Source organism: Podarcis liolepis (assembly GCF_965112155.1).
Source record: "Podarcis liolepis genome assembly, chromosome: 10".
NCBI lineage: Eukaryota > Metazoa > Chordata > Lepidosauria > Squamata > Lacertidae > Podarcis > Podarcis liolepis.
The window spans coordinates 8,280,317-8,306,724 of record NC_139562.1 but is presented as its reverse complement, the minus strand read 5'-3'; the positions used below and the strand labels follow the sequence as shown (position 1 = coordinate 8,306,724).

The 26,408-nt window shown below is 48.9% G+C and overlaps 1 protein-coding gene across 5 annotated transcripts in view; it reads right to left on the bottom strand.

The window, feature by feature from the left end:
* Nucleotides 1-26,408, bottom strand: part of PLXNA4 (plexin A4) — a 600,353-nt gene that overhangs the window by 125,342 nt on the left and 448,603 nt on the right. For all 5 annotated transcript variants that reach the window (XM_083460906.1, XM_083460907.1, XM_083460910.1 and 2 more), the window contains 4 exons: nucleotides 24,743-24,896; nucleotides 21,240-21,339; nucleotides 17,946-18,060; nucleotides 2,226-2,426 (listed from right to left, as the gene is read on the bottom strand). In XM_083460906.1, coding sequence (XP_083317032.1) covers nucleotides 2,226-2,426; nucleotides 17,946-18,060; nucleotides 21,240-21,339; nucleotides 24,743-24,896 — 570 coding nt within the window. The remainder of the gene's footprint in view (nucleotides 1-2,225; nucleotides 2,427-17,945; nucleotides 18,061-21,239; nucleotides 21,340-24,742; nucleotides 24,897-26,408) is intronic.

Here is a 26,408-nt window from a genome sequence, read left to right as displayed (position 1 = left end):
TAAAACACATCTCTGGGTTATTTGGGGGGCATAGGAATTTGTTCATTTTTTTTTCTTTTCCAAAATATAGTCCGGCCCCCCACAAGGTCTGAGGGACAGTGGACCGGCCCCCTGCTGAAAATGGTTGCTGACCCCTGGTGTACCTCTTTATCTGTCTTGCATCTTGAATCGTTCAGGAATTAGAACAGAAACACCCTATGGTTGGGTGAAGCTGATAACAGGCAATAGTGTTGCTAGCATCCGGCCTGTGCAGCTTCTTACAGGAATTATCCCTCTCTCTTTCTATCCGACACCCGCCCCCCCAAAAAACCCCCTGAATTAGTATTCATTGCAAGGAAGGCACGATGTGATGTGCCTCAGATTCCTGCCTGTCTGAAGAGTGGCTTGACTTTAGAAAGCTCTGCTCGGGAGAGGAGAATAAAAGTTTGCAAAATAAATTAAAACCTTTCAGCTGAGTCCTTCCTGAGGCAAAAAGGAGCCTTTGAATGACACAGAGGGGAGCGGAGGCGGAACACCCAGATCCAGATTTGTATAGAGGATTTAAATGGAAAAGAAGCGACGTGTGCTGCAAAATTCTCTTAGAATCATAGGATTGTGCAGTTGGAGTCCATTCCACTGTCAAACTACTGTTCCCACCCGGAAGTTCTTCCTTATTGTTTGGTTGGAATCTCCTTCCTTGACATTTGAATCTCATCGGTTCTGGTCCTCTCCTCTGGAGCCGAAGAAAACAAGTTTGCTCCATCTTCCACGTGGCAGCCCATCAGATATTTTATATTTGAAGATATTACAGATATTTGAAGATGGCTGTCATATTGCTTTGCAGTCTTCTCTTCTACAGGCTCATATCCAACACACTCTACTGTTCCTCATTAAGCCTGGACTTAAAGACCATTTAAGGGACGCGGGTGGCGCTGTGGGTTAAACCACAGAGCCCAGGACCTGCCAATCAGAAGGTCGGCAGTTTGAATCCCCGCAACGGGGTGAGCTCCCGTTGCTCAATCCCTGCTCCTGCCAACCTGGCAGTTCGAAAGCGTGTCAAAGTGCAAGTAGGTAAATAGGTACCACTTTGGCGGGAAGGTAAACGGCTCGCCAAAAGCGGCTTAGTCATGCTGGCCATATTACCCGGAAGCTGTACGCTGGCTCCCTCGGCCAATAAAGCGAGATGAGCGCCGCAATCCCAGAGTCGGTTGCGACTGGACCTGATGGTCAGGGGTCCCTTTACCTTAAAGACCATTTATCATCTTGGTCATGTGGCGTTTCTCCCAACCAGGAGAAAATGCCTTTAAAACTGCCAACCTGCTAGTAGGTGGAGCAGAGACCCACATCTTAAGAACATGTTGGATCAGGCCAAGGGCCTGCCAAGTCAAACAATCTCACAGTGGGCAATCAAGTGCCTGTGGGCAACCCTTAAGCAGGATTTGAACACAGAGCACTCTCCCCATCTGTGGTTTCCAACAAGTGGCATTTGAAAGCATTGCCTCATCCTGTGGACCTACTAGAACATAGATAGATTGCATGCCATCGATAGCCTTCACTTCGACCTACGCCTCTCCACCTCCACCCCCCATCATTTGACTGGAGAATTGCACCACAAAAATTCAGAGAAGCGCGGTTCTCAACCGATAGCTCTGTTTCGGTCTGTGTGTTGCTTCGGAAAGTCTCCCATTAAAATGCAAACAAAATCACAATTGTCCCCAGGGCCAGATTTAGGTTTGATGAGGCCCTCAGCTACTGAAGGTAATGGGGCCCTTGATATGTCCAGCTGTCCTTTGTCAACAACAAATGGTCGCTGTTTTTTTGTTGTTGAATATAATCTATACGGTAATTTATGGACCTCATAGGTATCTCAAGCCATTTGCACATGTTGCCACACAACCAGTCCATGCAGAATGTAGGCACCCTATATATAGAAAGGAGCAAACCAGGGATATTTTAGGGAGGAGGCTAGCAGGTGGGGCCCATGACTTACACCATAGGAGCCTATACAGTGCAAAACACAGTTGCTGTATGTAGGTTTTATTTTATTCATTTTTTATCTTATATTTTGGAAATGTACATCCAGGTTTTTTTCTTTAATTTTTTTGGGGGGGCTCCAAGAGAGTGGGGCCCTAAGCTATAGCTTGTTTGGCTTATACGTAAATCCGGCACTGATTGTCCCCTATCTCTTCCTGCAGTCCAGCCCCTCCTTCCCTTTCCCATGGCCCAGAGTGGCGGGGCTTACTCACTGAAGTGTTTTGGCACTGGACGCTGGAGCTGTTGAACCGCAAAGCAGGCACCCTCTTCTCGTTGCCCTGGATACTGATGACGCACTCGTAGCCCCGCTGCCCGGATTGAGGCTGAGGAAGGTTCTTGGCCTTCAGCGTGATTGGTTTGATGACGTCCACAGGCACCAAGATCTTACTGACGTGCAGCAACTGGGGGCAGTCCTGGAGAAAGCAGGGAGGAGGAGGAGGTGGGATGGGAGGGGAAAGAAAGAAATTGTCCCATGCAGTTAGTCAAACGCTTAGTTACGTTTTCCTGATAGGCTGATTTGGAATCTGGCAACTCGCCGCAGCCTTAATTAGGTGTTGTCCTGCAATCTCTTACAGGTACAGAGGAGGGTTAACAAAGATGATAAATTGAAATTGAAATTGAAATACTTTATTGTCACTTGTACAACTTGTATACAGTGGTACCTCACAAGACGAATGCCTCGCCAGACGAAAAACTCGCAAGACGAAAGAGTTTTTCTTTTTTTGAGTTGCTTCGCAAGACAAATTTCCCTATGGGCTTGCTTCGCAAGACAAAAACGTCTTGCAAGTTTGTTTCCTTTTTCCTATGGGAAACCATTTCAATGCATTCCTATGGGAAACCGTGCTTCGCAAGACGAAAAATTCGCAAGACGAAAAATTCGCAAGACGAAAAAACTCGCAGAACGAATTAATTTCGTCTTGCGAGGCACCACTGTACAGTGAGATTACATGAGCACCCCCCACTCAGCTCTCTTAGACTTACTGTATTTTTCGCTCCATAAGACGCACTTTTTTCCTCTTAAAAACTAAGGGGAAATGTCTGTGCATCTTATGGAGCGAATGTGTGGTCCCTGGATCTGAATTGTGATCCTGCTCGCTGTCCTGGCTTCTGGGATTCAGAATATTTGTTGTTGTTGTTTTCCTCTTCCAAAAACTAGGTGCGTCTTATGGAGCGAAATATACAGTAATTCCCCTCGTTTACTGACACACACACCCCAAACTCGAAAGTCAGTTGCCCTGTTGTTATCTTTTCATTCAGCAGCCTAACAGCCCACGGATAGAAGCTGTTCTTTACCCTGTTGGCGCGACTAATCATGCTTCTATATCTTCTGCCCCAGGGCAGGAGATCAAGAAAGTGCCTGACGGCCAATGGCCCATCTAATCCCACACCCTATTCTTACAGTGGCCAACCAGGTGTCCCAGTGGGAAAACTGCAAGCCTTTCACCTCCTGTGGTCTCATGCAATCGGTATACGGAAACATTACTGTCTCCAGCTGCCATCCATCAATCGCCTTCTCCTCCATGTATTTGGTCTTTTGAAGCCCTCTAGTTTGGTGGTCATCACCACGGGAGCAAATTTCGTAATTTAACCATGTGCAACGTTAAGAAGTGTTTCCTTCCATCTGCCCTGAATCTTCCAACATTCAGATTCAACCAAGGCCATCTTTAGCATATGCGGCGCCAGGGTGCAAAAAACTGCCCAGCACCCCCCATTTTTGGGGCGGGCAGGCCAAAGTTGTTGAGCTTTTTTGGGGGGGGAACGCTGTGGGTGGAGGGAGGAGAGCAATCCCCACAGAGGCTTGGGAGGGAAGCTATGTGCCTCATGTGAGCAGCATGCATGCACTGGGTGGGCTTCTCGACGGCCCACCAATCCCAGGCACACAAGAGGGCAGAGCCGGCCGGCTGCCTCAGCGCCCGCAGCAGAAAAGCCTGCGGCGCTCTGACGGGCTCTGCTCCGCTCGACAGCAGCTGTTGACTGGCCTGGTTCTTCAGTCCCCAGACTCCAAATCTTGGCCCTGGACTCTCGGCCTGGTGCCCCTGAGAGCCCGGTGCCCAGGTGCCCCGCAACCCTAGCGCCTATGGGTAAGCCGACCCTGGATTCAACTACCATCTACCTTAGCCAACCTTGATCCATCTAACTTAGTGATGTCTGCATTGACTTGAGCAGCTCTCCAGGTCTCCAGGCAGGGGATGTTCCCCGCTTTACCTGGAGTTGCCACTGGGGTCTTCTGTATTCAAAGCAGCTGCTCTACTACTGGGCTGCACTCCTTCCCCCTTTTATGTTACGAAGGGAAGCTGCCCTTTAATGTGTCCTCACCCCATTCTAAGGAAAGGTAGAAGAGACAGCAAAGGAGCACATTCTGCAGGGGGCTGATTTCAGGTGCCCAGTTTCAAGAACTGGTGATGGGAAGGGAGGGACGAAGGGAAGGAGTGACTCAAAGCACCGGGAGGGGGAAGCGGAAAAACGTGTGACTTGAGAGAGAGATACGGGCGGGATCTCTCCTCACAGCAGATGGCGGATGCGCCTCATGGGCACAAAGAGTTGAGCAACACCAAGAAATAGATGAGCTGCGGAACAGCTGCAGTTACCCTGACTAGGAATGGCATTATGGAGACTGTCAATCATGCTGTGCTGTGGGTGAGATGGACCACAACTAGCATCAGGTGTGTTTGCGAGGAAAATGTGCCCACCATGCCAGGCTCTGATCAAACGGTATGGAATTCCCCAAAAGCTTTCAACACACTCACACACAGCATTTGTTGAACAATGCGATGCTATTTAAAAAAATGCAGAAATATGTATTTCCATATATATATATTGCTGCCAGTTTGCTTTCTGGCTCAATTCAGGGTGCTCCTGTTGAGTGTTTAAAGCCATAAATGACTCGGCCCCCAAATTTCTGGGAGACACCCCCCCCCTTCCCTGCAGACCCCATTGGGGATTCAGATCAAAAGAGGGGATGTTGTTGTAGGTCTGCTGCCCTCTGGAGAGTGATGGCAGCCCAGGAGAGGGCCTTCTCTGTGGCAACTCCTAAGTGAACATGAGAACAGACTTCTGGGTCAGGCCAATGGCCTGTCCAACCCGGCATGCTTTTCTCACAGTGACCAACCAGTTGCCCGTGGGAAACTCACAAGCAAGATCTGAGCATAATAATAATAATAATAATAATAATAATAATAATAATAATAATTTATTTATACCCCGCCCATCTGGCTGGGCCTCCTTAGCTCCAAACAGAATATTAAAAACACTAAACAGGTAAAGGTACCCTGCCCGTACGGGCCAGTCTTGCCAGACTCTAGGGTTGTGCACTCATCTCACTCTATAGGCCGGGAGCCAGCGCTGTCCGCAGACACTTCCGGGTCACGTGGCCAGCGCAGCACACGGAATGCCGTTTACCTTCCCGCTGGTAAGCGGTCCCTATTTATCTACTTGCACCCGGGGGTGCTTTCGAACTGCTAGGTGGGCAGGATATGGGACTGAACGACGGGAGCGCACCCCGCCGCGGGGATTCGAACCGCCGACCATGCGATCGGCAAGTCCTAGGCGCTGAGGTTTTTCCCACAGCGCCACCCGCATCCCTATTAAAAACACTACAAAACATCAAACATTAAAAACTTCCCTAAACAGGACTGCCTTCAGATGTCTTCTAAAAGTCAGATACAGTGGTACCTTGGGTTACAGACACTTCAGGTTACAGACTCCGCTAACCCAGAAATAGTACCTCGGGTTTAGAACTTTGCTTCAGGATGAGAACAGAAATCACATAGTGGCGGCACGGCGGCAGTAGGAGGCCCTATTAGCTAAAGTGGTGCTTCAGGTTAAGAATAGTTTCAGGTTAAGAACGGACCTCGAGAACGAATTAAGTTCTTAACCCGAGGTACCACTGTAGTTGTTTATTTCTTTCACATCTGGTGAGAGGGTGTTCCACAGGGCAGGCGCCACTACCGAGAAGGCCTTCTGCCTGGTTCCCTGCAACTTCACTTCTCACAGGGAGCGAACCGCTAGAAGGCCCTCAGAGCTGGACCTCAGCGTCCGGACTGAATGATGGGGGTGGAGATGCTCCTTCAAGTCTACTGGGCCGAGGCCGTTTAGGGCTTTCAAGGTCAGCACCAAGACTGCATTCTTCCCTTTCTGGTGGTTTCCAGAAAGAGCTATTCAGAAGCACTGCCGCCTCCAACTCTGGGGGCAGAGGACAGCTATCCTGGCCAGTAGCCATTGATAGTCCTCCCGTCCATGAATTTGTGGAATCTTCTTTTAAAGTCATCTAGGTTTGTGCCCATTACTGCCCCCTGCAGGAGCGAGTTCCATACTTTAACTATGTGCTGCATGAAGAAGTACAGTGGTACCTCAGGTTAAGTACTTAATTCATTCTGGAGGTCCGTTCTTAACCTGAAACTGTTCTTAACCTGAATCACAACTTTAGCTAATGGGGCCTCCTGCTGCCGCCGCACGATTTCTGTTCTCATCCTGAAGCAAAGTTCTTAACCTGAGGTACTATTTCTGGGCTAGCGGAGTCTGTAACCTGAAGCGTCTGTAACCTAAAGTGTCTGTAACTCAAAGTATCACTGTACATATATATTTTTAGAGGTGAAGCTCCCGCCACACAGAGGTGCATCTGGCACCTACAAGGTATAATTTCCAAAAGATAACCTGGGATAGCTCAGTCGGTAGAGCATGAGACTCTTAATCTCAGGGTTGCGGGTTCGAGCCCCACATTGGGCGAAAGATTCCTGCATTGCAGGGGGTTGGGCTAGCCAGCGTGGTGTAGTGGTTAAGAGCGGCGGACTCGTAATCTGGTGAACCGGGTTCGCTTCCCCACTCCTCCACATGCAGCTGCTGGGTGACCTTGGGCCAGTCACACTTCTCTGAAGTCTCTCAGCCTCACTCACCTCACAGAGTGTTTGTTGTGGGGGAGGAAGGGAAAGGAGAATGTTAGCTGCTTTGAGACTCCTTCGGGTAGTGATAAAGCGGGATATCAAATCCAAACTCTTCTTCCTCTTGCAGATGCTCCTTGTGGTCCCTTCCAACTCTACCATTCTGTGAGTCTCTATGCTGAAGACTCATCACTGCCCCCTGGGCTTTGGCACTGAGATGTGTGCTTTCCTGTGGCTGTAATTTGTCTTAGGTAAAGGTAAAGGGATCCCTGACCATTAGGTCCAGTCGTGACCAACTCTGGGGTTGCGGCGCTCATCTCGCTTTAAAGGTGCAATTTAAAGGGAGCCAGCATACAGCTTCTGGGTCATGTGTCCAGCATGACTAAGCCGCTTCTGGCAAACTAGAGTAGCACACGGAAATGCCGTTTACCTTCCCGCTGGAGTGGTACCTATTTATCTACTTGCACTTGACATGCTTTCGAACTGCTAGGTTGGCAGGAGCAGGGACCGAGCAATGGGAGCTCACCCTGTCACGGGGATTCGAACCGCCGACCTTCTGATTGGCAAGTCCTAGGCTCTGTGGTTTAACCCACAGCACCACCCACATCCCTATATAATTTCTCTTAAACTGCTTCTAAAGTTACATTTTAAATGGTTGAGAGCCGACCTAGGAACCTCAAGGTGAAGGCAGGTTAATAAATCAAATCAATAATAATGAAAAAATAATAACCATGGGTGATCAAAGTCTATTTTTGGGAAAGGAACTCTGGCATGGATCCCAGGAGGGGGAACTCAGAGCCAGAGCACAAAGACATGCAAGAAGGCCAGGGGGGTTAAGAAAAGGAGGCAATATGAAGAAATTTGGAGATTTCCTTCTCGCACGCCACCCCAAGCCGGCGCCATAACCTTTTTGATCATCCTTGTTTCAAATTCATTAACAAGAGGCAATTGCAGAGGCCCCAATAAAAGGATTCGTTAGCATATAAAAAGGTTTGAGGCTCTGTTAGGAAGTTCATTATAGATAATTGAAGAGGCGAGGGCCGTTAAAAAGGCGAAATCCTCTTCCCAATGTGTGACTTTATCTGATTGACCTAATGTACTTCCTAATTGAAATTTTAAAAGGCAATTTCTTGGAAAGAGGGGATACAAGGGAGTTGCGGGTCTCGCCCTCTGTGTCCAAGCCTTGGGTACGGCCCAAGATGAGGAAGAGAGAACTTTTTAAAAATGGAGATCCTTCCCTAAATCACCTCCACCCCTATACTGAGCCCAAGAAATAGAAGAAGAAGAGAAGAGTTTGGATTTGATATCCCGCCTTTCACTCCCCTTCAGGAGTCTCAAAGCGGCTAACATTCTCCTTTACCTTCCTCCCCCACAACAAACACTCTGTGAGGTGAGTGAGGCTGAGAGACTTCAAAGAAGTGTGACTGGCCCAAGGTCACCCAGCAGCTGCATGTGGAGGAGCGGAGACGCGAACCCGGTTCCCCAGATTACGAGACTACCGCTCTTAACCACTACACCACCAGCCATAGGAACTAGAATATACAGTATGCAGTTGGGTAATGTTGGACTGGGACCTGGGAAACCAGGGTTCGAATCCCCACTCAGCCATGCAGCTCATTGGGTGACCCTGGGACAGAGACGCCATCTTGTGACCAAGATGGGGGGAGGGCTGATGTGCGCTATGCATGCGTGGCGTCATGCACACATTGTTCTAGATATAGGTAGGTAGCCGTGTTGGTCTGCCACAGTCAAAACAAAATAAAATACCGTATTTTTTGCTCTATAAAACTCACTTTTTCCCTCCTAAAAAGTAAGGGGAAATGTGTGTGCATCTTATGGAGCGAATGCAGGCTGCACAGCTATCCCAGAAGCCAGAACAGCAAGAGGGATTGCTGCTTTCACTGCACAGCAATCCCTCTTGCTGTTCTGGCTTCTGAGATTCAGAATATTTTTTTCTTGTTTTCCTCCTACAAAAACCAGGTGCGTCTTGTGGTCTGGTGTGTCTTATAGAGTGAAAAATACGGTAAATTCTTTCCAGTAGCACCTTAGAAACCAACTAAGTTTGTTTGTTGGTCTCTAAGGTACAATGCATTGTGTAAGTGCCGTGTGTTTGACATCCCTTCATTGGGAGGAAGCTGAGTGGGGAGCCCAGCGTGGCACAGCTCCCTCTCTCACACTCAGGAGGAACCAGCCATTGAATCGCTCTGCGTTTGGCCTCCTCTGCTCCCTCAACATCGAGGGGGCCCACCCCCCTGCCAGCAAATATTGCTGTGGTCAAAGAGTCCTCTACCCCCTAGGAGCTGGTGTGCCTGCTGTGGGGCCAGTTGCTGTCTCTCAGTCATTAACCTCCCTCTTTCCCCCGCAGGGTCGCTGTGAGGACAAGATGAGGATGTTGAGACTCCTTTAAAACCCTAAATGGCCTAGGTCCAGTATACGTGAAGGAGCGTCTCCACCCCCATTGTTCTGCCCGGACACTGAGGTCCAGCGCTGAGGGCCTTCTGGTGGTTCCCTCACTGCGAGAAGCCAGGTGAGGTTATAGGGAACCAGGCAGAGGGCCTTCTCGGTAGTGGCACCCACCCTGTGGAACGCCCTCTCGCCAGATGTCAAAGACAAAAACAGCTACCAGACTTATGGTATTTTAATATTTTGTTGGAAGCTGGCCAGAGTAGATGGGGAAGCCCAGCCAGATGAGTGGGGGTATACATAAATTATTATTATTATTATTATTATTATTATTATTATTATTATTATTAGCACAACAGCTTGAGCTCTTGGAAGGAAAGGTGGGGGTATAAATGTACTGAACAAAACCCCACAATTTGCATGCATCTGTTAATAATAATAATAATAATAATTTATTATTTATATCCCACCCATCTGGCTGGTTTTCCCCAGCCACTCTGGGCAGCTTCCAACCGGATGTTAAAAACGAAACAACGCCAGACATTAAGGCCCCAAGCCACCACGTCACTCCCAGGAGAGGCGCCTGACTCGGGCGCTCTGCAGGCCAGGCCCCACGGTAAGTGCTGACCCCCACGGTGTGCTACTTTGTCACCTCCCTCAAGGATGACACCCGGGGCAGAGCGCTCCCCCCTTCCTACGCCCCTGGTTCTGCCGCTGTACATGCATGCAGTGGCAGAACTAGGACCAAACCAGGATCAGACCACTATCCTAAATCTGACCAAAAGCTGGCTAAGGGGCTTAGGATGCGGCATAAACGCCGTTGCACAAGCAGAGAGGGACTCTACCAGCAGGGCAATACAGTGGTACCTCAGGTTAAGAACTTAATTCATTCTGGAGGTCTGTTCTTAACCTGAAACTGTTCTTAACCTGAGGTACCACTTTAGCTAATGGGGCCTCCCGCTGCTGCCGCACGATTTCGGTTCTCATCCTGAAGCAAAGTTCTTAACTCGAGGTACTATTTCTGGGTTAGCGGAGTCTGTAACCTGAAGCATCTGTAACCCGAGGTACCACTGTAGTCCAAAGGGGCACCGCCACCCAAACCTCTGTAGGCGCTGATATATTTTAAATCTTTGTTGGAAGCCGCACAGAGTGGCTGAGGAAACCCAGCCAGATGGGCAGGGTAGAAATAATAAATTATTATTATTATATTACCTACCAGCAGGGATTTGCCAGAGGTAGAGCTTGGAAGGCGATGAGAGTCTTTGGGTCCTGTCCTCACAAAATGGCAGAAAACGGCACCAGTTGTGTAGTGATTTCCCTCTGAACGATGCCAACGTGAGGAATTTCAGCTGTTCTCAATATTAACTGCATTTATCCCCTCAGCTTTTCCCCCATGGAGCTCAAGGGGAGTGTACCTGTTTCTCCCCCCTCCTCCCTTCATGCCCACAACAATCCTGCAAGGTCGCTTAGCTTAGCCCTTAGCTTGTAGTGATTGCTTTTGGCAGATGTTTTGTTCCTTTTCCTTACACTGCAACGCGTCTCCGACTGTGAGCAACAGCAACAATGTCCAAATGCATCCTGGCGTTGCCTGTGCTTGTTTTTGTTTCTTGTGAAAAGAAGCCACGAGAAGCTGCAAACTAATGTGCCGGGGAAAGCAAGAGGCGGTAATAAGCATGCCATGCGCCGCGCATAGCTCCTGATTTACAGCTCGCACTGTGTTTACATTATTACACTACTAATTTCCACGGTCATAAAATCATATTTATATTTTATGCCACGGAGCAGGGGAAGGGGACTAAAGAGATCTTATTAGGCCATAAAAGAGGAATCAGGTCAGTGATAACACAGGGAGGGCTTCAAGCCCTGTAAATTTCCTTTGTATCTTTTGTCCAGCCTCACCACATCTCTCTCTCTTTTTCTCTCTCTTTCCCTCCACCCGTACCAACTCTGCCATCGCCTCCAAAGTCACACCCTTCCCTTGTGTCACAGAAGCAGCCCAGGAGAGGCTCCAGCCGGTCAGAGGATCCTTTAACGCACCATATATTTTATCTGCATTTCCTAAAAGTTTACGGCGCCATTAGCTTGATGGATGACGTACATATTTATTGGCACAGAAGTAATAATGGAGAAGGAGAATGCCCATAACCTTAAAAGGTAACTGAGGAAAAGAAGTGCTGCCTGGGGGATTTATGGAAGGCATAAACGTCTGTAGATAACAACAGAATAATTGAGTATTGGACTGCTGGTGGCTCCGACAGGCTCCATACTAGTTAAGGGGGCTGTCAGGGACTCCTCCCCATAAAACCGGTTTTATTTCCTTTGTTTATTTTTTAGTGCTGGCGAGAAGCATCGGTGAGCAAAAGCCTGAGGATGCCCTCCCCTCTTACTCTCCAACCCAAGATCTAGCTCAGGGGTCCCCAAACTAAGGCCTGCAGGCCTGATAAGGCCTGAGGGATTTGTTTATCCAGCCCACGGCAACCTCCAGTGTGGTGTAGTGGTTAGGAGTGGTAGTCTCGTAATCTGGGGAACCGGGTTCGCGTCTCCGCTCCTCCACATGCAGCTGCTGGGTGACCTTGGGCCAGTCACACTTCTTTGAAGTCTCTCAGCCCCACTCACCTCACAGAGTGTTTGTTGTGGGGGAGGAAGGGAAAGGAGATGGTTAGCTGCTTTGAGACTCCTTTGGGTAGTGATAAAGCGGGATATCAAATCCAAACTCTTCTTCTTCTTCTTCTCCACTGCCGCCCACTCTTACCGGCGCCGCGTTGCACGGTTACCCACTTCCAGGTCAGAGGAGCATCAGAAATAGCTTGTGCGCTTGCGCAAGCATTATTTCTGCATGCACAAGCGTTATTTCTGGTGCACATTTGGGTCGGAGGAGGCCAGTGCACATGTGCACAAGCTATTTCCGGTGCTCCACCGACCCGGAAGTGCACCGGAAATCGTGTGTGCGCATGAGTATGGGCATGAGCTCCCCCACCCGCCGGCCCACAGTGCAATCGGCGTTGGAGACACTGGCCCGAGGTGCAGTAAGTTTGCGGAGCCCTGATCTAGGTCTTCTTCTTCTTTTGCAATAAAGATCCTGCTCGATCAGGCCAATGGTCCATCTCTCCTAGCACCCTTTTCTCACAGCAACGCTTCTGAACCCCCGTTTCTGGAAACCGCAGGAGTGGGGTGTGCTATTGTGCTTGGGTCCTACTTGCCGGTTGTAGTCTCTTTGACTACATGCATCGAAGAAGCAACATCTGCTTAGCCAAAGATGCTCTCTTGCCTCCAGCCAAGAGAGGACAAAGGACTGTCTTCTTATGAGATAGTTTCTTATGAGATAGTTTCTAATGCCAACAGTGTCCTTCAGCTCTCTATATTGGACAAACAGGCCAAACCTTACGCCAAAGAATAAAGGGACATAAATCTGACATCAAGAATCACAAAACAGAGAAACCAGTAGGAGAACACTTCAATCTCCCAGGACATTCTATACAAGATCTCAAAGTAGCTGTTTTACTACAAAGGAATTTCAGAAATAGACTGGAAAGAGAAGCTGCTGAATTGCAACTCATTACCAAACTTAAAACAATTGAGAGACCTGGTCTGAACAGAGACATTGGATTCTTATCTCATTATACATGACAAAGCCATTTCTCACCTTCTCACCCCTTGCCTTTTCCTGTAAGACCTATTACAGTCGTTAAGAGTCGTCAACAGGCTCATCTCAGCTATCTGCCAATCTCCCATTCCTACCACCCTTCTGAGTAATACCCCTCCCCACCTTCTCACTATATAGAAGGATCTGGCAACTTCTGTTTCAGTGTATCTGAAGAAGTGTGCATGTACACGTAAGCTTATACCAAGAACTAACTCAGTTGGTCTTTAAGGTGCTACAGGAAGGAATTTTTTTATTTTGACTATGGCAGACCAACATGGCTACCTCTCTGTTTCTAGGCATATGTTACTTTTCTAAGCTAAGTCTGCCTTCTGGGATCCGACTGTCAACAGAATGTGAGTGAGTAAACTCTCTTCATAGTTTTATAGAAGACTGTGTCGTGTCTTATCTTTTATGAGGGAATGAGGGGGAAATACCAGAACTGTTATTATAGAGGCTTTAGTGAGCCTGAGCAAACACATCCGCTGTGAGTTTAAAAAGGGGAATGTTACTCTGCTAAACTGTGAACTTGTTAACACAAGTTGGAAAGGCTATAATCAGACAATATATCCTCTCCTGCATCCCTGAACATTCCCACATTAATGGGTGGTGTATAGATAATAAATGACACTGATGATGAACTAGGATGTCCCTATATTCATTGGATAAATGTTGGAGAGTGCTGCTGTTGTGCTCAGATCCTGCTTGCCATTGAGGCACCCGGTTGGCCACTGTGAGCCCAGGATGGGCCTGATCCAGGAAGCTCTTCTGACGTTCTTATTTATCTATTGCTCTTTAGTCTTTCTCCTCTCTCTGGGCAGCTTTGCAGGGCAAGCTCTGCTTGGCTGCCCAAGGCCTGCTCTCTGGCTCGTTCTTCTCGCACCTGTTACGAACCCTTCTTTCTCCATCTGGAGAGCATCCATTCCGGAGACCCAAGAGGGGCGGCAAATCTCGCTTCTTAAGTGGAGGGAAAGGGACAAAGGAAATCAGCGCGTTTGAACCTGAAGGGTCTCTTAAAGGCCTGCTAACATGCAGCAGCTGTTCCGGGGAAAAGGCACAGCCGTGGGATCTGCCAAACCCTGGGATGAATTAATATTTGAAGCCTTCATTCTTTTATGTGTCCCAAAGCATGAATGAGCTCGCATTAAATACTTGCAGCAAACAAGATATTTCTTCTTCTTCTTCTTCTTCTTCTTCTTCTTCTTCTTCTTCTTCTTCTTCTTCTTCTTCTTCTTCTTCTTCTTCTTCCCCTCTCCCTCCCCTTTTCTTTTTGGCAGGTGGGTGGAATGAGCAACCACCTGAAAACAGCTACGCACGAAAAGATGAAAAACTCCTTCAAGGTAATTAGATGATTAAGAACCTTTTAAGCCCAGGACCTAACAGATTTGTTATCTGGAGCTGCTCTTTTTACACATTCCAAGCTTTTATTCTCTGCTTACCGCCCGCCTTATTGCAATCCGCCAACCCGCCCCCCCATCTCCCGCTGCTGCCCTGCGCCACCCACTTGGTTCCTACTCATACAAAGCTGAAATCCTTTTCAGAGTCCTGAACAAGATACTGTTCATCTCTCGCACGGCAAAAGAAACGCAGGCAACAGAGGCTTACTTCTTCATCCCACCCATTCAAAACGGGCTAGCTTATGGCATGTGGCTGGCGCCAGTGATACAGGAGGGTTGCGATGCTAGGAAGGAATCGTTGAAAGTAGCAAGGGGAGAGGTTTCGGTGGGAGAAAGAGGTCTTTCTCGCTGCCACAAGGGCCAAATCTGGGCTGCATCAATAGGAGTATAGCATCTAGATCAAGGGAAGTAATAGTGCCACTGTATTCTGCTCTGGTCAGACCTCACCTGGAGTACTGTGTCCAGTTCTGGGCACCACAATTCAAGAAGGACACTGACAAACTGGACCGTGTCCAGAGGAGGGCAACCAAAATGGTCAAAGGCCTGGAAATGATGCCTTATGAGGAACGGCTAAGGGAGCTGGGCATGTTTAGCCTGGAGAAGAGGAGGTTAAGGGGTGATATGATAGCCATGTTCAAATATAGAAAAGGATGTCACATAGAGGAGGGAGAAAGGTTGTTTTCTGCTGCTCCAGAGAAGCGGACACGGAGCAATGGATGCAAACTACAAGAAAGAAGATTCCACCTAAACATTAGGAAGAACTTCCTGACAGTAAGAGCTGTTTGACAGTGGAATTTGCTGCCAAGGAGTGTGGTGGAGTCTCCTTTTTTGGAGGTCTTTAAGCAGAGGCTTGACAACCATATGTCAGGAGTGCTCTGATGGTGTTTCCTGCTTGGCAGGGGGTTGGACTCGATGGCCCTTGTGGTCTCTTCCAACTCTATGATTCTATGATTCAAATCAGAACATAAGAACTTGAGAAGAACCTGCAGGATCAGGCCAACGGCCCATCTAGTCCAGCATCCTGTTCTCACAGTGGCCAACGAAATGCCTATGGGAAACCCGTACGCAGGATCCGAGCACAAGAGCAACTCTCCTCTCCTGGGGTTTCCGGTAAAGCCACTTCCGCCCTGCAGAAGAGGTGGGGTTGCGGGCTGCACGGCCCCAGCCCCCGCACGATTGGGGGAATCCCCAGCCGCATCACCCCCTGGCCAGCCAATCAGCTGGCTCTGGGGGCGTGGCCTGCCATATTTAAGACAGGCGTGGCCGGGGATCTCCGTCTTTTCCCGCCTGCCAGTTGTTCCGGTTTCTCCCACCCTCCCGCCCTTTAAGGTTTTCGTTCCTTGACCTTGCTACGGACCTTGGTTGTTCGCCGTTGAGGGGCCTGGTAGGAATTTTTCCACTTGGCAAATTGGCACCAGCCACTTGGTTTTCGCCTACCTCGTAGCAAATTGTCACAACTTTCTTGGTATTGGCCGTTAGACAATGGTATTGTTCTGTAGTTGGAAGAGGGGAGGAAGTGCCATCATCTGTCCTGCATATCGAAGGGTAATCCAATAAAGGATTTGGGGGGGCGTGGAATGTCCGAAGCCTGGGGAGGTGAGGGCCTAAGGCACGCCCCCTAGTAGTCTCCCCAGGGGAGTTCCTAGTTGATGTGCATCAGCAGGACTCCCCCTACTGGTAGTCAACCCTTCCCGGACTTCAAACGGACTGGCTGAAGCCGGATATAGTCTGTTAGAACCAATGCCTAAGCCAATACCGCTCATCACCTGTAACCAATAAAGTTGTGGCCTTATTTAGCCCATTAACCTTCATAATTGTGTCATGTGTCTTTATTTCCACTGGGGGGAGGAACTCGCCACACAACCGATATTCTGAAGCATCGCTGCCTCTGAACATGGAGACAGAGCCTAGCCATCATTGCTAGCAGCCATCAACAGGCCTCTCCTCCAAGAATCTGTCCAATCCTCTCTTAAAGCCATCTAGCCTGGTGGCCATCTAGTGGCAGGGAGTTCCATAGTTTAAGCATGCACTCTTGCTTGAATTCTGCTTGCTGGTTTTCCACAGCTGTTTGATTGGCCAGTTTGAGAACCGGGTGCTGGACTAGATGGGTCGCTGGCCTGTTGCTACAGGCTCTCCTGACATTCTTATGGAGGTCCAACATCATCTGTGTGGTCACAGGTCTGCCATCCTTGCCTTCTGATACGTTGACAACCACAAGAAGGAATGTAGGCCTTTTGTTGCATTTTCCCCCCTTTCAAATCTTAGGGAATGCGTAAGTTGGGATGATCTCTCTATTAACAACCCATTGCTCCACTTCTTCTCTGCTTCTTAATAAATATCCCAGTCCTAAGCATGGTTCTGTCTTTGTCCTCTCGAACACCACCTTTCCTTTCCAACAATTCATTCCACAAAGGACGGAGTTGCCAAGTGTGTTGTAAACCAGCAGGGCTCAATTCTCCCAAGCCTCCATCGCAAAGGGAAATTATACGTCAGAGTGAAGTATCCCGGTTACAAATCATCCCACCATATTGTCAGCCTGTTTTGATTGAGCTCAACTCCAGAGGCGTAAATATTCTTGCTTTATTGCCAAGCTGAAGTTTTGAACAAGATGCGGACAGGCCTTTCCAATGTCTGCGCTTTGTGTGAGCGATGCCGATTTGGATATTAATCAGGTGAACGAGTGAAAATAGACTAATCCGATCTTTTGTAAAAAAAGACTTGTCTCCAACTGGTCCATTAGGGGGCAACTGTTATTGAAGATAGGATATAGAAGAGGCTTTGGGATGCTGTACCACTATGCTCCAAATCTGCTCCAGGTCTGAGAAATAATGCTAAGAACTGTTTTTGAGGTGCACCTGTAAAGTTTTCTTTACAGAAATGCGGGTGGCGCTGTGGGTTAAACCACAGAGCCTAGGACTTGCCGATCAGAAGGTCAGCGGTTCGAATCCCCGCGATGGGGTGAGCTCCCGTTGCTCGGTCCCTGCTCCTGCCAACCTAGCAGTTCGAAAGCACGTCAAAGTGCAAGTAAATAAATAGGTACCACTCCGGTGGGAAGGTAAACAGCGTTTCCGTGCACTGCTCTGGTTCACCAGAAGCGGCTTAGTCATGCTGGCCACATGATCCGGGAGCTGTACGCCGGCTCCCTCGGCCAATAAAGCGAGATGAGCGCCACAACCCCAGAGTCGGTCACGACTGGACCTAATGGTCAGGGGTCCCTTTACCTTTAAAGCTTTCTTACACTTCAAGAACAATGGCAGTATTCCACCAAATAACGATGGAATGACTTCTGCTTGCACAATGAGACTTGCCCCACTCTCTCCTCTCCGTATCTCCTCCACAGTTTGTTTTGGGGTCTTCCCCAACCTTCCCAGCTAAAGCATCCATAACAAATGGCCTGGAAGCTGGGCAGGGAAGAAGCCAGACAAGCCTTATGTGAAGAAACTTCCACAACTTAGGGGCTACCACAGAAAAGGCCACCCCTCTCCCCAGCCTGGAACTTTCTCAGATGAAGCCAACAAATCACATTCCTAAAAGTCTCTCCATGTTTCCTCCCCACCCATTCCCCTTAAAGGCAAGATGGCGGACCCTGGCAAACATCCCACAGGGCATTCCTACCTCAGGAACCTTGACTCGTCCTTCCAAGAAGTGGCAGTTGAGGGGTTCATGAGTACAGACATGGCGGTATTTGCACCAGTGGCACCGGTAAGGGCTCTCCACGCAGGACAGGCACCTGGGCAGAAGGGAGAAGAGGAGAAGGAAATTGATAGACTTCAAATGTAAAATATGATCTGGACATTTAAAGAAGGCACAGGAAAAGCAACCACACAATGCGGAGGGGAGCAAAGAAAATTATCATTTTATCATTTTATCATTTTATCATTTTATCATTTTATCATTTTATCATTTTATCATTTTATCATTTTATCATTTTATCATTTTATCATTTTATCATTTTATCATTTTATCATTTTATCATTAGCATGAATATTTATTTGCTGCTTTTTCACAAAAGTGACTCAAAGTGGCTTAAAACAAAGATTAATGCCCAGTATAAGAACAAGAAGAATAAAAAAGGAAACTGAAATGATTGTGTTTGTGTGTGTGTGTGTGTGTGTGTGTGTGTGTGTGTGTGTGTCGTCCACCTTTTTCTCCAAGGAGCTCAAAGCTCTCCTCCACCTCATAAATACCCACAACAGCCCTGTGTGGTAGGTAAGGTGGCTGAGTGGCAGTGTCTAGCCCAGGGTGACCCAGTGAGCTTCCTGAGTGAGTAGAGATTCGAACCCAGGTCTTTCCCGGGTCCTAGTCTGCAGTCTAACCACGACACCACACTGACTCATAAAGGGGGCAGATCCTACTTAACCCATGCCGTTGAAAAGACGAGCAGCAGAAGAGGCCACAAATATACTTAAGTTCTGTCCTCAATGAGGACCAGAAAGCTGGGAGAATAAAAATGTTTCTGCCTCAAGCCTGGACACAGACAAGGATGATGCCAGGCATACCTTTGTGGGCGGAGCATTCCATGAATGGGGAGCCACCACCAAAAAGGCCCCATCCTCATGTCCCTACCCTTTGAAACTCCTTCCGAGGAGGCACACAGAGAAGAGCTTCAGATGAGGACTGCAAGATATTGGGGTCCTGAGCTGAGTAAGTCTTTAAAGGTTAAAAGCAGCACTTTGAATTGAGCCAATAATCCAAGTGGTAGCCAAGATTATTATTATTATTTATGCTTAGACCATCCTGCCCTATTCAATAATCTGGTCGCTGAGTTCTGCAGCAGCTGCAGCTTCCAAACCATCTTCACGTACAATGCATTTCAGCAATCTAACTGAGGAGTAATGTTATGCAACTGTTGGGTAGTTTACAGCATATATATAAAAAACTGTAAAACATCAGACATTAAAAATTTCCCGATACAGAGATGCCTTCTTCTAAAAGTCAGATAGTTGTTTATTTCCTTGACATCTGATGGGAGGGTGTTCCACATGGTGGGTGCCACCACCGAGAAGGCCCTCTGCCTGGTTCCCTGTAACCTCACTTCTCGCAGGGAGGGAACCGCCAGAAGGCCCTTGGAGCTGGACCTCAGTGTCCAGGCTGAATGATGGGGACGGAGACGCTCCTTCAGTTATACAGGACCGAGGCTGTTTAGGGCTTTCAAGGTCAGCACCAACACTTTGAATCGTGCTCGGAAACGTACTGGGAGCCAATGCAGGTCTTTCAGGACCGGTGTTATATGGTCTCTGTGGCCACTCCCAGTCCCTAGTCTAGCTGCCTCATTCTAGATTAGTTGCAGTTTCCGAGTCACATAGCATAGCTGTAGGCTCTTAAACATTGCATACAACAGATGAATCTGGCCAAAATTTCTCACAGAATTTTCGGACTGGGAGGGACCCCACGGGACATCTAGTCCAACCCCCGGCAATGTAACGGCAGCTCAATTGGATCAAAACTGGATTGCTGAGAATTTCAGTGTTTTAACCCTCAAAGGAAGCCTTGCCATGACGGAGGCTCAGAAACAAGAGGACAATGCTAGGATCAGACCCCAGCACCCACAATCTTTCTGCCCTGTCCTTGTCGCATGAACTCCCTACTTCCCTTCCTCGCTGCAAATGTAAGCCCAGACATAAAAGCAAATATCTCATAATTGCTGTGTACACATTTTTCTTTTTGTAAAAAAATAAGAAAGAAAGAAAAAGGCTAGGGAACTCCCTGGGTTATTCCTATTCTGTCTGTATCCCCCATGCAAACACTCCACCTCCCTCTCCTCCTGGTGAAATCTGTCTCTGCTTCAATCCACCGAAGACTCGGCTGTTCTTTAAATTGATAACAAGCTCCTGCTCTGATAAATCAAATTAAAAATGGATAGTGTATTATAGTTTGTCAAGTCGGAAAGCAAAACACGCCATAAATATTTAAACGCCAGCATCTCTGGGTAGCTGAAGTCGGGTTTCCAACTGCCTCCCCCTTCTAACCCCCCCTTCCAATTTCACCTGCGCTGCTGTTTGTCAAAGTGGCAGAGACGGGGAAATAGGATTTGGCGTTGCTTGCGAATTGCCAAACTGATGCAAATATCTCTTCCTGGTGCAGCTAGAGCACGCTTTGAGGGCGAGGAAGTCTGTGATAGAGCACCAGTCGCGGGAAAGGGTGGTGCAAAAATCTGGGATGCTAAAGATACGGTGGGTGCATGCCATGGGAACGCTAGATCTCCCAGCACATGTGAATTGCACTGTGGGTTAACCCACAGAGCCTAGGCTTGCCGATCAGAAGGTCGGCGGTTCGAATCCCCGCGATGGAGTGAGCTCCCGTTGCTCGGTCCCTGCTCCTGCCAACCTAGCACTTCAAAAGCACGTCAAAGTGCAAGTAGATAAATAGGTACCACTCCGGTGGGAAGGTAAACGGCGTTTCCGTGCGCTGCTCTGGTTTGCCAGAAGCGGCTTAGTCATGCTGGCCACATGACCCGGAAGCTGTACGCCGGCTCCCTCGGCCAATAAAGCAAGATGAGCGCCACAACCCGAGAGTCGGCCACGACTGGACCTAATGGTCAGGGGTCCCTTTGCCTTACATTTGTACAAAGAGGGGCGTGACCTGATATGCGTTTAAAGCAGGATTATTTCCCCAAAGAATCCTGGGAGCCGTGTTTCGTTATGGGTGCTGAGCGTTATTAGGAGACACCCCTAGTCCCCCAAAAGCATACCCTCCAAGTGCCCCTATTTTCCAGGCACAGTCCCAGAATTACGAACGCCATCCTGGCTACTGATTTGATCCCAGAATGTCCCTATTTCCTTTGCCAGTGCTGCCACCGCCAAGCTTGGGGACGAGGATGAGGTGGAATGTTGGGGGGGGGGTGCGGAAAGAGCTACGCTTCCCAGAGTTTGTTGGGGAGAGGGACTGGTGGTTAAACCGCAAACTTACGAGTTGTGGACGCTGCAATTGTAGAAGACGAAACTGGTGCTGGCAAAAGTCATCCCTGTTTCCTTGGATTTGAGCTGGAGCTGGACAATGTGGTGGTCTCCTGGAAGAGGAAGAAGAAACAGGACTTATTCTATCTGGTTGGCATCCGCCTGTCTAGGGAGAGAATGGAAGAGTGCGCCTTTGCGGGTGAAGTCTACACTGACCGGCAGCAGCTGTCCAGGGTTTCAGGGATACGTCTTTCCCAGTCCCACCTGAAGATGTCATGGATGACACCCGGGACCTTCTGCTTGCAAGGCAAACCCTCTGCTACTGTGCTATGGCTCTTCCTGCAGCTAATTGCAAGAATAAAATTGCCTGAGGTTGACCATTTTAGCATTGTGTGGCGAGTCCCCCCCCCCCCAGTGGAAATAATGACACAATTATTAAGGTTAATGTGCTAAATAAGGCCACAACTTTATTGATTACAGGTGATGAGCAGTATTGGCTTAGGCATTGGTCCTAACTGACTATATCTGACTTCAGCCCGTCTGCTTGAAGTCCGGTTAACCACCATTGGGTGAGTCCTGCTGATGTACACCAGCTAGGAACTCTCTCGGGATGGTGGGAGTTGTAGTCCAACAACATCTGGGGACCCACAGGTTGAGAACTGCTGCCCTATGAGGAACCCACAGGTGCCACTATCTGACATAAGTTATAGGGCACCCCCTATCGGTGGTTTACCCTTCTGTGTGTACTCCCTGCAGACGGGCAGGAGTCAAGATATATCCTGGCTTCACCCCAATGCCTAAGCCAGGCATGGCCAAACTTGGAGGTTTTGGGACTACAACTCCCATCATCCCTAGCTAACAGGGCCAGTGGTCAGGGCTGATGGGAATTGTAGTCCCAAAACAGCTGGAGGGCCGAGTTTGCCTATTCCTGCCCTAAGCCAAACCACTCACATCTGTAACCAACAAAGTTGTGGCCTATTTGAACCCTTAAAGGAAAATACTCTGTGCCAGTAATAATAATAATAATAATAATAATAATAATAATAATAATAATAATAATAATAATAATAATTTATTATTTATACCCCGCCCATCTGGCTGGGTTTCCCCAGCCACTCTGGGCGGCTTCCAACTGAATATTAAAAACAGTACAGCATCAAACATTAAAAACTTCCCTAAAGAGGGCTGCCTTCAGATGACTTTTAAAAGTAAAATAGTTGTTTATTGCTTTGACATCTGCTGGGAAGAAGAAGAAGAAGAAGAGTTTGGATTTGATATCCCGCCTTTCACTCCCCTTCAGGAGTCTCAAAGCGGCTAACATTCTCCTTTCCCTTCCTCCCCCACAACAAACACTCTGTGAGGTGAGTGGGGCTGAGAGACTTCACAGAAGTGTGACTGGCCCAAGGTCACCCAGCAGCTGCATGTGGAGGAGCGGAGACGCGAACCCGGTTTCCCAGATTACGTGATTACCGCTCTTAACCACTACACCACACTGGGAGGGCGTTCCACAGGGCAGGTGCCACTACCGAGAAGGCCCTCTGCCTGGTTCCCTGTAACCTTACTTCTCGCAATGAGGGAACCGCCAGAAGGCCCTCGGTGCTGGATCTCAGTGTCCGGGATGAACGATGGGGATGGAGACGCTCCTTCAGGTATACTGGACCGAGGCCGTTTAGGGCTTTAAAGGCCAGCAGTGTGTCGCCAGTGTGTTTTATTGTTCTCCTGGGAACTTTGTGGCTCAGGTGCCTTGGCACACAAATGTAACTGTACCCTTCACAGAAGTGAAATTCCTAATACCCTAAAGAAACAACAGTTGTCAGGATCCTTTGGCCAGCGGGGGGGGGGGGGGGAGATCTCTAAATGTGCGTCGGATGTGCTTTAAAACAGAGACTCGTAGAATTGTAACATTGCAAGGGACCCCAAAGGGCATCCAGTCCAACCCCCTGCAATGAAGGAATCACCTTGTTTCATAGGAGCCTTTCTGCCCCCTTCTTTAATTCCATGCGCCCCATTCCAGCAAGTATAGGCCACAACCTTACTCCCTTTCTCCCGGCTCACATCCCCGCCTGCCTAACAGACCAGGATGCTGGCTGATGACAGTAATTGCAGGAATTTCATAAGGAAGGTGCACATGTTTAATGCAAAACTTTAACCCGCCTGCCCTCTTCCACCTCTATTATTTTCTTCCTCACCTGAGAGAGTCATTAATCAATCACGCCAAAGGGAACCTGACAACAGCTCATCACCGCCGGCCTGTACACACACATGCACATGCACACTCCTGCATACATTTTGCCATTGGAGTGCCCCACCGTTGCCCATCTGCCACGCTGATGACTTTGACAGCTCAGTTAAATGCGTTGCATTTAATAAGAGCTACTCTTCCCTTAGGGATGCGGGTGGCGCTGTGGTCTAAACCACAGAGCTTGCCGATCAGAAGGTCAGCGGTTCGAATCCCTGCGACAGAGTGAGCTCCCGCTGCTCGGTCCCTGCTCCTGCCCACCCAGCAGTTCAAAAGCATGTCAAAGTGCAAGTAGATAAATAGGTACCGCTCCGGCGGGAAGGTAAATTGTGTTTCCGTGCGCTGCTCTGGTTTGCCAGAAGCGGCTTAGTCATGCTGGCCACATGACCCGGAAAGCTGTCTGCAGACAAACACCAGCTCCCTCGGCCAGTAAAGCGAGATGAGCGCCGAAACCCCAGAGTCGTCCGCGACTGGACCTAACAGTCAGGGGTCTCTTTACCTTTACCTTTTACTTCTCCCTTGCTGGTGACTTCAGAGGGCTGGACAGAGCAGTGGGAGCAATGTACGCCTGCTTGCCCCCAAGTTTAAATTTGGGCAAGGGGGAAGAGAAGGTCCACTTGGATTCAGCACATGTCAGAAATATCCCCTCCCCTGTTCCGTATCAGGACATTCAAGGTCAGCTCTTGGGTTCACTAAGAAGCATTCTTGATAACTGGCCCCCAAACTTGTTGCAGGCTTAAGCGCCCTCCCCAAATGCCACAGTTCGCCTTCAAAAGGAAAAGGGAAATCCCAAGAATTTTGGGATGGGTGCATCTGCCTGTTTTGGCTTCTCTCCATTTCCCTCCACACCCCAAAACTTAAATTCTTTCCCCCACATCAGTTTGCACTTTATTTAATTAAGGAGAAGAAGGAAAAATCCCTCATGAAAATGTATCACTGTGAATTTCTCCTCATAATGTGTTTGTGTACGCAACATTGCTTAATGTGCACCTTTTTACAAAGCCGTTTCCCTTAAAACAATGCATTTTGTAGGGCTTCCCCAGCCGATATGCACAATGTTTAATGCACGCTTTACCGAACCTCATGCGTTCTTTGTGAGCATGCCCTGGCAAAATTCAAGAGACGTGTGGGTTTCAAAGAACGGCTGCTTTTCGGCTGGTGCATCCTTACGGCAACAGTGAATTGTGCAGACGGTAGGCCTTGAGATGGGAGCTGAATTCAGTTTCTTCCCCCTGTCTCTGTAACAACATCCTGGGTGGAGACTCGGTCGGACTCACCGTTCGCTTTGATGATCTTTGGCACCTCCTTGGCTGCAGGGGACTTGCACTGGATCCGGCTCCCCAGCACTACGCCGTCCATTTCCGACAGGTCCCCAAAGGTGCAGTTGACGCCGTCCGACAGCTCCGGGACATTGTACGTCTCCAGGACCAGCTGCAGGAGAAAAGGGGAGAGGAGAAGCAAGAGGTGGTTGTTGGAGGAAGCCCAGCGAGAGAGGCAGAATTACACTGGCGGTGCTAAGACAAAATGCCTCTTGCTCCATAAGTGGCATCCTTCGACAGAAAGCAGTGCTCAGGGTGGGGAAGGGGTGCGATGCAGATGTAAACGCGAGGTGGCAATGCAGGGACTCCTGGCGCAGCGCCGTGCTGGGGTGGGTTTGCCCGGTGGCGGGTAGGAGTGCTCTGCACCGCTCATGCAAAGTGGGCAGCCTTTGGGGAATGCCGTGAAGGTTCGAGGCTCGCCGGCACGAGCGACGCTTCTGAGGAAGGCGGCTAGTTACTCACAAGAGGCACTCTGCGGACTACAGAGAGACTGCAATGCCGCAGCCTAACTCTCTACGCCTCCTCTCCTAGCACCACCAGCAGAGGGAGCTCTCTGTGTCACCAACAAGACCCTGCGCATAAAGGAGTCTACATTATGAAATAGATAAATAAATGGGGCCCACAGGTACAAATCACACCCTCACAAACTCACGGGCCGCTACGTGTGTGCGTACGCTGCCATTATTCATACGGACGTAAGCCATTTCAACCGAGAAGCAAAGTACCATATTTTTTGCACCATAACACTCACTTTTTTCCTCCTAGAAAGTAAGGGGAAATGTCTGCGCGTGTTATGGAGGGAATGCCTACGGGTGGCGGGGGGGGGGGGATCTGCTGCAGTCGTGAGCAGAGGATCCATGGTTCCCCTTCCTTCCCTCCTCCGTGGCTTGCTTTGAAACAGCAAAGCGGGAGAAGAGCCACTGAGTCGGGAGGAGAGAGGGACAGAGGGACAGAGAGCCTGCTTCTTTAAAGGAGAAAAAAGGGAAAGGAGAGTGTAAGCGGCTCCTGTCCGGTTGGTTCCTTTAAAGCAAGCAGGCTCTCTGTCCCTCTCTCCTCCCCACTCAGCTCGCTACATAGCAGCAAAGTTTTTCAGCTCGCTAAGGCAGGGATGAGCGGGGAGGAGGGAGAAAAGCAGAGCCTGCTTGCTTTAAAGGAGCAAAGTGGGAGAGGAGAGGAGCCTTCTCCTCTTAAACCCCTTTTCTGCATTATTAGCAGCATCCTTCTCCTTGTCCCTTGAGTGCTTTTCCTTCCCTCCCCACTTAAAATGTGGTTACAAAGCACGGATCCACATGGATCCTCAGGATTTTTGCACTGGGTCACCCCAAATTCACCATCAGATCACATAGCATGTCCATGGCTACATCTTGCACCAAAAAAATCACGCACCCACTGTTGCCTGGGGCCGCAGTGGTGCAAAAACGTGGTTACAAAGCATGGATCCACATGGATCCTCAGGATTTTTGCATTGGGCTACTCCAAACTCACTGTCAGATCACATGTCTGTGACCACAGCATGAACCACAAAAATCATACATCCACTGTTTTGTTTAGAATATTTTTTTTCTTGTTTTCCTCCTCTAAAAACTACGTGCGTGTTATGGTCTGGTGCGTGTTATAGAGCGAA